Source organism: Montipora foliosa, chromosome 2 (genome assembly GCF_036669935.1).
Source record: "Montipora foliosa isolate CH-2021 chromosome 2, ASM3666993v2, whole genome shotgun sequence".
NCBI lineage: Eukaryota > Metazoa > Cnidaria > Anthozoa > Scleractinia > Acroporidae > Montipora > Montipora foliosa.
The window spans coordinates 12,703,155-12,713,154 of NC_090870.1; the positions used below are offsets into that span (position 1 = coordinate 12,703,155).

At 39.9% G+C, this 10,000-nt stretch overlaps 1 protein-coding gene across 2 annotated transcripts in view; it reads right to left on the bottom strand.

Moving 5' to 3' along the window:
• LOC137992482 (uncharacterized) overlaps positions 1-5,974 on the bottom strand; it is an 11,356-nt gene extending 5,382 nt beyond the window's left edge. The window contains exons 1-3 of one of the 2 annotated variants that reach the window (XM_068837837.1): positions 5,735-5,974; positions 2,817-3,258; positions 1,138-1,393 (exon numbers count right to left, since the gene is read on the bottom strand). In XM_068837837.1, the coding sequence (XP_068693938.1) occupies positions 1,138-1,393; positions 2,817-3,239 (679 nt within the window). In that variant the 5' untranslated portion in view covers positions 3,240-3,258; positions 5,735-5,974. Of the gene's footprint in view, positions 1-1,137; positions 1,394-2,816; positions 3,259-5,170; positions 5,311-5,734 lie in introns of those variants that run through there. The other variant, XM_068837838.1, reaches the window with a different exon arrangement.
• Between the last annotated feature and the right edge of the window lie 4,026 nt (positions 5,975-10,000).

Sequence of the window (10,000 nt, forward strand, 5' to 3'; positions counted from 1 at the left end):
TTTGTGACCTTGCAATCGTGTTAAAAGATCGGCTTTCCAGAATAAGCGGTTGACAGTTTCACAAATGGCTTTTCGGGTCCGAAAGGTTTTCGGAACTTTTGAGAAAGGGGCCCCTGGCGCCCCAACTTTGAATGATTTTGCCCTATTGCCATTCCGATCTACAAAAGCTCTTTGAGTCAGAAATTCAGTTTTTGCAACAAGTTTGATGGTAAACATGTTCCCTGGGGTGTGTTTTGAAACACGTGGTTTTGTCACTCGTGTTACATTGGGCACCCGACCACAACCGCGTCTTCTGGTTGGGTAAATGACATCACGAATTATTACTGTGTTAAGGTAAGGCTTCAGCGAAGTTGGTTGTTTGTGCCTTGTTTTTGGCGCTATTTATTTAAGACCATGCTGATCCAGTCCTTTTAACTTAATTATAGGGCGTAGACCCACGGGGCTAGGTCCCACCTTTTTACTGGATTTAGAGCCGCTTCATATTCGCGTTCTCTTTCCAGCTTTCGCGCGGCCGTTTCTTGTCACAAATCACACTAATACAGCACGAAATGAAACTGGAATAAATGGTTTACGAAGTGTTGAGATGGATTTCTAAACCAATGACATAAAGTATCTAAAAGCATGTTTAAACAACACAAAACAAGGTGGACAAACGGAAAAGTGTTTTTGCCACCCAACATTCACCGTTTGGACAGGTCCATAAGATGCAGAGGTGCTTTTCTCCATCAAGAGCTGTGAGCAAGGGACTTTCAGGATGCCCGTGACCTCCACTTTACAAAAGTTAAATTTGGGCGACACAGGATATATTTGACTTTTTCGCCCTTAGATTTAATGAGTCGCACTAGTTGGACCATTTCACTCATCTGCTGCTGCGCGGGTGAGTGTGTGATATGACGTCACAAATACCCCTACCGATCCCTCTCACCAGCTCGTTGATAGGCGAAACGACTGCGGGAGGATCATACCGTTTTAGTCTAACGGTGAATAATATGCGAAATCTTGTGGATGAAAATAAAATTTCTTCGCTTGGGATAAAGGAAGGAAAAAGGAAAGAAAGAAAAAAACACTTCTATGTCCTCAACATATTCGTGTTTGAGAGATTCCAGTGTGATTTAACTTACTAAGTCGTTTTCTTACCGTGAAATCCGATCATGGAATACCCAGTCACGTGCATCACACACACTGTAAAGCTCCAAAACAGCGCAAGTGCAGACATGACGTAACAACAAGCTAAAAACCGCATCACCTTTATTACAACAAGTGCGTATTGTGGGATATCAGAGGTTTCTCTACTCAAGTTGATCTTGACGTCCAGCGTGTTGTCAACGTGAAGGCAGGCATAGATACCCGAGCCACAGACCAAACCAAATAAAAACGCGAATAAAGGCAACCACTAAAGAGAAAAAAAGTTTGTTACGGTAGTCCTTCTCCCAATCATCTATTTAATAAGCTTGAGGGGTCTTTTTTCGGGAAACGTTAAGCACTTGGGAAGGAGGGGGGATTTTCGGCGTTACGGAAAAGGTTGAGTTTGACAAAAAAAAAAAGTTGAGTCATAAAGAATGTTCTACATAAACAGGTGCGCTTTAACTCTTTGACACAGTCAGCATTGGGACCGTGCCGACCTGGAAACTAGTACATTATTAGTTTGACAAGCGTCTACCTCAATCCGAAATCAAATTGCGCGTGGAGTTTACCTGCTTTAAAAATCTGTTTCAATCCTCACGGGTTTTCACTATATTTCAAGTCTATAACTGGAAACCTGTTTTCTTCTACATTTTTACTCATCCTGTGTGATTATTTAAAGTAACTTGACCTAAGAATGGTATTTATTCATTGCGCATGTACAACAGCTGAGCCTTAATACAAATACAGACGGTTAGGCCGCTAGCCTCCCAATCTCGTTCCCATAGTCATCGTTCCCTTGACCAGCGGTCGGGAAAGAGAGATTCTGGTCGAATCCATAAAAAGGCCATGTTTGACTCTAGCTGTTGAAAAATGCATGGTTTTATTTCCTGCAAATTCACACTCTAAACTCAAAAATTGTGATTCTTCTGGATTTTCATCTATACGAGATTGAAGATGATCTAGAAATAAATCTTTCTACAACTTACCAGTTCCGTAATACTGATTGGAAAAATGTCTCTCGTTATTTTTTAATTAGGAGATGTAGTTATACACCTTATTCCAAAATGGCCGCCATTTAAATATTCTTTTGTTTTTATTCAAATACGCCCTTGATGCCTTGTTCTTAAGCTTAAAATTCAAAAGAATATTTTATCTTGAACGAGGCAACAAGGGCCAATTTGTAACCGCATAAATCAGCGGCCATTTTGGAATAAGGTGTATACTCATGAGTATACTGTCTCCCGAGTGATAAGTAAGCGCTTTCATGGCAAGGTGAACTCCAGTATTTTTGTTGACTTGCTTTGATTTGCAACTTTCTCCCCTCACGCACGCGCAATTATTCAACCGGAACCACAGTTTTCGGGTTCCGGTTTTGGATTATGCCAGAGCTTCCATCGCCCGTTCCGCTGGACAAGGGTAACGGAGGCTCTGGGAACGAGATTGCTAGCCTCCAGGATTTTAAGACCCGTTCTGACCACTGGCTGGTATCGGCCATGAACGTCTAAAATTGTGTTTTTCTTCTTTTTCTTTTCGTAAGAGTGGCGGAACCCTTTTCAAATGTTGTCCAGAACAGTTAATAAAAGAACTTAATTATGAAAACTCTCAAGTTCCTGAATTGAGGCAACACTGAGCATCACTGTACAAAGCAAACTGGAGTGCATGGGGCGAATAAAAAGTAAATCAAGTCTTACCTTAAAAACTTTCTCGAACCTGTTTAGCGTCTTCGCATACTTCTGTTCATCTTCTAACAAGGACATCCCCTTTTCTAGCCACGGTAGAGTTCGTCTATTGGTGAAAATAGTGCACACAAGGCACAGAAGAACTAGGCTAAGCGAGACTGAGGCCCAACCATAAGTATAGACCTGCCGCGCTGCTAGGAAATCCAGTGTACCGTGAGTGACTAACATGATGAACCAAACAAACCCACCTAAAATACCTTGTAGGCGATAATTCTGATGAGTGTAACCAGTAAAGGTCGCCACGCGCAAAACGGGCTGCAACACTTCAAGTGTTCTTGAGGGAGACATTTCCAAAGCCCCTTTCTTGTCAGGTTCAGATTTCATAGGCGGGGAGATGTTGCCTTTTCCTCTCCTACCAAACAAGTTTCGAAACATTGTCGCGGTGAAGGGTTCCCTGAAGTAAAGAAATTGTATAAGGAGATTTAATTCTCTTACAGATAAGTTAGCCTCATGCAATGTCACCGAAAAGGGAAAGACACGGTTTCGGTGGATGTTGTCTCGCGTTAGAGCGGTTTTCAATTGAGTGTCGAAAGTAATTAGCAAATAACTTTGGTTTTGCATTACTTCACTCGGTGATTGGTTCAAAGTTCTAGCGCCACTTTTTCAACCAATCACAAGTGAAACCAAAACCAATCGTGGCTTGCGCGTGCACATTTTCCCGCGCTTTGTGTCGGCTACGTGTTTTTACTTCGAGTTTTGATTGGTTTACAGGATTGTCTCCGTCCTTTTTGATTGGCCAAAGTAATTACTTTTGTTTTGGTTTTACGACACTCATTTGAAAACCGCTCTATCGGACCACTAATTTGGGGCATAGTGCGGCTCACGCGTATGATTAAGATCGAGGATGGAGGCTCTGTGTCACGCTGCCTTAGAGAAGAACCGAGATTTCTATCATAACAAGGGTCATTTGAAGCCTCGTTTTCACTTCAAGGCCAGGTAAGCCCATGAGAATAAGGACTGAGTGCAAAGCTGACAGAAAATTACAGGATATTTTGTAACAGCATTAAATGTCTTTTCATAAAATATGAGAGCTCAGTGACTAAGGCTGGAGGACCCATTAGGGGTAGTCTTAGTATCCCGTATCCATTTTTTTTGGCCAAGTATCCCGTTAAATCCCTAAAATGCCAGTTACTAACTGATGACGTCATTGTACGCAATATGTTTGGGGTACTGGCATATGTACAACATTTTTTATGGGCGTTTCGTTTTCTGGAGACGCCGATATTGGAAGATATTGCGAATAGTTGATGGGTAGTAACGTTTTCACTTTTTGTGCCTTCTTGACCAACGAACCTCTTTTCTTTTTGTTGAAATATAGGCTCGTTACCCTGAGATCACAGTCTCTTTCGATCTTCCTAGATAGTCTTCCCGCCTTATATCTAGGAAGATCGAAAGAGACTCTGCTTGCGGGGTAACGGCTCGGTATCCCGGAATCTCTTCTTTTATAAACATCCTTATCCGGTAAATTTTTCACCAAATATCCCGTATCCCTATAATTTTTTTCCTAAATATTCCGCATTCCGATAACCCCAAAAATAGCCTCTTGATGGCTGGGCTGTCCGTGACCAAAGTTGTAAATATTTTTGTGTATATACTTTGTCGAGACAAAATAATCTTTCTCTTCACAATTCAAGAATTATACACCCTGAACTTGAAAACTATAAATTTTATCATTTGTCGTTTGCGTGACTTGTTTCGTTACGACTCTTCGCTTGCGTGGCCGTTGTCGCATGTGCGAAAAAAGCTACGCAATTTTAACTATTTTCTGATTTATTTTCGTGAATTTATCGATTCATTTTTCAATAATTTCACTTCCTCTGTCTGGTGCGCGAAATTAAGGAAATCATGGCGAATCATATGTCAACGTGAATATTGAACTTATAATTTTTTTTTTAATGAATTCATTACATTTCATCACGCTGACCTCAAGCTAACACGTCCGATCAACAAACAATAAAAAAGTCACCTAATTCAATTTCAATAAACCAAAACTTCGCTTTTGACGGTCGGATTTCCATTTCCAAAGACGGAGGCCGCCAAAACTGTTCATACCATGTAAGCTTACGAACTTACAAACGCACTTCGACGACCTTTCCCAACGCGCCGCCAATTCTAATGAAGTGAAACCATGGCTTCATTCTCGCGTTTAAAAGAATGAAATACTTTATTAGTGTGTCGAAGCATTTAAAACAGTCTAAAAAATATGCAGAGAAGTAAATCGATATATTTATATACAAGACGGCATCAATTTCACGAGCAAACCAATTGTAAATTTCAGACGAAATGAACACTTCAAATCAAAATACCTTTCACTTGGTGACACATCTTGGAGTGCTTTCCGCTTTGAATGTAAAACGAAGTGCCAGCAAGACAGTTATCGTCAACTTCAAAACGTTTATCACCTCGAAATGAATTGCTTTTTTGATTCGACCATTTACGGATCGGAAGGGAGTCCAAGAGACGTGTTTCGCAATATTATGTTGACAGTCGCATATCCTATAAACTTGAACTCGAGAATAAACATTGCTGGAGAGCCGTACAAACACAGAACCAAAATTAACCGAAAATAAAGGCCGATGAAAATACACAATTCGAACTAACTGAATTTTTTTGAGTCGATAAAATCATTGCATTCCAATTCTTACGCAAACGCTTGAAATATTTCCAAAAAACACAACAATTTCTTCTAAAAAGGCAATTAACTCTAAACTCACAAAATGAATACATACGTTTATATCATACCGGTATTATTCTCAAAATCTTCGTTTGCGTCACAATCGATAAAATCTTCTACACAATTTGGAGAGAGCTGTATTTAATACCAAAGTATTTATTCAGGAAAAGTTCGCTTTTAAAACAAATACACTTACTTGAGACTTCCCTGTCCTCGTGAATCGATAAACTCGATCAACCTTCAAAATATCGCTCTGCTGTCAAATGATTTCGAGTTCTTCAAGATAGCCAGGAGAAAAGATTCACAAGATACCTGTAAAGTTGGTTTCATTTTCGTGAAGATTTACGTTTTCATTTTGGATTGGCGATGCTTTTTCCGTCGCTACACAGAAACGAAAACACTCACATTATTAGTCGAGGCATGACAACATTTGCATACCACCCGGATGAATTTACAAAACAAAAGAATTAATGTAATTTCTCCCTCGCAATTAAATCTCGTTTTTACAGATTTTGTGAAAAAGGAACAATTTTCGAAAGCAATCCATTTGTTGTTTATACGTCAACCCTTCTTTCATTTTAAATTTGGAAAAGCAAACTTGTCACGCCGTAATCGCCATGAACACTTAAGTGACTTTCCAGAGGTGGTGTGTTACGAAGCGTTTGCATGGGAACTCAACGGTTTTGTCTCAAACGGCATAAAACGTAATGTGTTGTGAATAAAATTGACTTACCTTGTTGCCGCGATGTATTCTTTGTTGTTTGCCGGCGTCTCAGACCGTTTCGAAGTTTACGGCGAGCTACGGAAACACCCACTTAAGCCCCCCTGCGAGGTTCTTCCTAAAATAGAAATACACGGGAAAGATTAAAGATTTGACTCAGAGGGTTGGAACATGGAGGTTCCAGGTAATTTACTCCTATCCATACCAATCTATTTTGGGGCAGTAGCCTTGTTGAGGATAAGGCAGCATGACAATTCATCGATAAGTGAAGAAGAGCTTTAAATTACTCGATGCTTACATTCAGTAACCAAGTATCCGCACAATACCTCGATAGTAAACTTAAGCTAGAACGACGATAAGAAGGCTGTGAGAGCGATGACAAAACAATTAGCTTTCATGAACAAAAACGATGACTCTGTACCCCCACGCGTGCGTTTTGCATTTGGGTACATTTCATCACCGTTCTTGTCCTAACAACGACGGTATATAATCCAATTTGAGGCTTATGGAGGACGGCACGGCGGCGATAAATAGTCAATTTTCTCACCAAACATTCACACCGTTCGTTACAAATTTTATTCCTGGAAAGTGCATACACACTTTCCATACCTAATAACTTGGATTAACCGCGAAATGACTCAATAACCGGAAGTTATATATTTTTACACACGTTTTCATATCGTCTTCGTAGTCGTCCTTTTTACTCTGGCCGTAGGCACGGCGGCCAGAGTTGAGTTTTCGGCCAGTTTTTTCACGTTTCCACCACAAAACGGCAAAGCCTGCTGACCAGAAGAATCGCGGGCTCTAAGAAGGTGACGAAGAGCAGTAAAATGGACAGAGAGAAAAGTGCACGGAATGAATGCACGCGAAAAAAGTATCGAACGGTACAGGAACGAATCGGTCAGTGAGCCGAAAATATTGCCAAGTTGCATGCAAAGTGGATTCCAAAATGTTTCAAAGTATGGCACTAGTGATCATGAGTTGAGATCAAGTTTATCCGTGAACACAAAATGCGAATGTGAAGTGAAAAATGTCAGAAGTATTACGGAAACGGAAACCTATAACCATGCAAAAGTGTGTACTATTGCAACTAAGAATAACGTTGATCGACGCAAGAACCAACATTTTGATCTGAGAGGTAAAGAGAATCTTGAAGACGCCATATTGAAAATTCAACAGCGCAAGTCCCGTGTGAAAGCAAAACAAGTATGTACCGGGATCCGTATTATGATGTTTCTGTTTCTTGTAATTACTTGTTTTGAAATGTGGAGTAGAGGAACGTTAACGATTGTTCTTTTCAGTGGTGTCATTATAATAACAACCATCGCATGGATCATCTACAAGCAGTATGTAAGTTTATGTACTCTTATACGATGTTCACAAACGGTTTCTAATTCATTTGAAGACTATATTATGCTCCCTGAAGTGAAACAGTTACATTCAAGTGTACGAAATTATTCAACGGCTCCAATAAAGTTAACGAAGAAACTTGGAATCAGGTCTCGTTATGAGATGTTTGTTTACACCAGCAATAAGAATTTATTCGAACGCCATAGGTCCCGACGGGAACGTGAACCAAGTAGAATACCAGTTAAAAAGCTAAAGCGACTGTCGAAGAAGAATCGAAAGCTGCAAGCGTTTGTTTTTTTTATAAAATTCGGAAAAATACACCAAGGTCATCTAAAATTCATCGCTATGTTAAATTTAAATCGAAGTGGCATCGAAAAAGATTTAAAGAGATGCTTACATGTGTTTTACCCTCGTCAGTTTTCACGAGTCATAACCACAGAAATAATTATTGTAAGTTCAAACTAAGTTCCGATATAGAGAAGAACCCTGGGCCCATTGTGGACCCCAGTAAAATTATAAGAGCACCTTACAGCCAGGGCAACGTTAGAGTATTTGGTCAAAATGCTGGACAACAGTGTGTTGCGATGAGTTTGCGTTCTTTAATATACCACAACAATGGGGGGATTGATTGTCCTAATGATTTGATACAAATAATGGATGTTGGTAATCAGTTATATTCAAGGTTGGCGCAGTCAGCTGATCAGTCTTTTTTGCTGTTGGCGGAGTTACCATCAATGTTAATTGTGTTTCATACTGCCTACCAAGTTTCTTACAGTGAAAGCTACACTGGAAATGTTCATGGTAATAGTGCAATCGAGGGATACCATTATTGTATGTTTTTGCTTGGAGCTTTCGAATCGCTTATGGCTCAAAGCTATACCTCGTTGATTTTAGGAGTAAGATGCACTGTTGTTGGAATCTATTGTTGTAATAATGGTGCTTTTAAAATATTTGATTCTCATGGTAGAGATTTGTATGGAAACAGTCACCCTGGAGGGACATGTGTTCTTTTAGAAGTACCATCTGTAAGTAGTTAAGTCCAGTATATTCAAAGTTTGTATCAGATCAGTGATTGCTGAAAACAACAGCTTTTGTCCTTGTAAGCAGTGTTGTCCACTGGCACTAGGTATATTCATTGTGTTACTCTGTCATCAAGCCCTGCAGTTACTGGGATTCTAATACATTAGCTGCTATTGTGAACATTGGGACTAAATTCTGCCATGACTGGTGTATAAACAGTCATCTTACAATCAATGATTTACCTTAATATGTCACCATTTGTGGAGTAAAGGTGAAAGTGAATCTTCATGCCAAAAGTACAGGAGTGATGATCTGTGATTCAACCTTTGCCCCATATACATTTCCAGGATAAATGTATTAGTAAAGTTTCGACCTATAATATACATTTGCTCACGAAAATGACTTCCTGTTTCTTCAGTGATGTCAGCATTCCAACGTTTACAAACATTTGTGAGGCTGACAAAATAAAATTTGAATACATATTTATTATCAACTATTACCTTCAAGGCATTGCAAGTTCTTTTTCCCTTAATTTCTGTAATATTTACATGTACGAACTTCTTTCATCAGGGATTCGCTGACTTGAAGTTTGAAGTTCCTACTTATTTACTTAAAACCAACCTTTTACAAAAAAAAAAAGAAAGAAGAAAAAAACACCAGCAACGATGATTCATCTTCATCTTAGCACTTCTTAAATAAAACATAGGAATCGGCCAGAGGATAGGCCGAATATGGCCTCTTTTTTAGTCTCTAATGCCTTTCGCATGACACAAATCAAGAACCTCATTGGTGACACGTTCATGCATATGCAATAAATAAATATAAAGCTATAATCTATAATCTGATTGGTTCTTAAGGCTAGTTTTTACTAGCGACGGAGTCGTAGTCGGAGTCGTAAGAGCGCTTATGATCTAGTAAAAATCAACGATCGGAGTCGTAAGCGGAGTCATAAGCTCGACGGAATCGGAGTCGGAAGAATGAGAACGTTCCCATTTTCTTCCGACTCCGCTTATGACTCCGTCGCTAATGATCCAGTGAAAACTAGATTGTCGGAGTCGGAAGCAGAAGCGGAAGAACCAACCAATCACAATGCTTGGAATCTTGCATTGTGATTGGTTTATTCTTCCGTTTCTGCTTCCGACTCCGACACTCTAGTTTCCACTGGATCGAAAGCGAAGGAGTCATAAGCGGAATCGGTCTTATGATTCCGACTCCGACAATTTGAATTTCACTAGATCGTATCACTCTGCGCTTCTGATTACGACTCCGACTCCGTCTCCGTCGCTAGTGAAAACCGGCCTTTAGCGCGGTCCGGATTAAGGACACGGTAACGCTTTCGTGAGTTTTAACAAAAATTGAAACAGTTTTCTG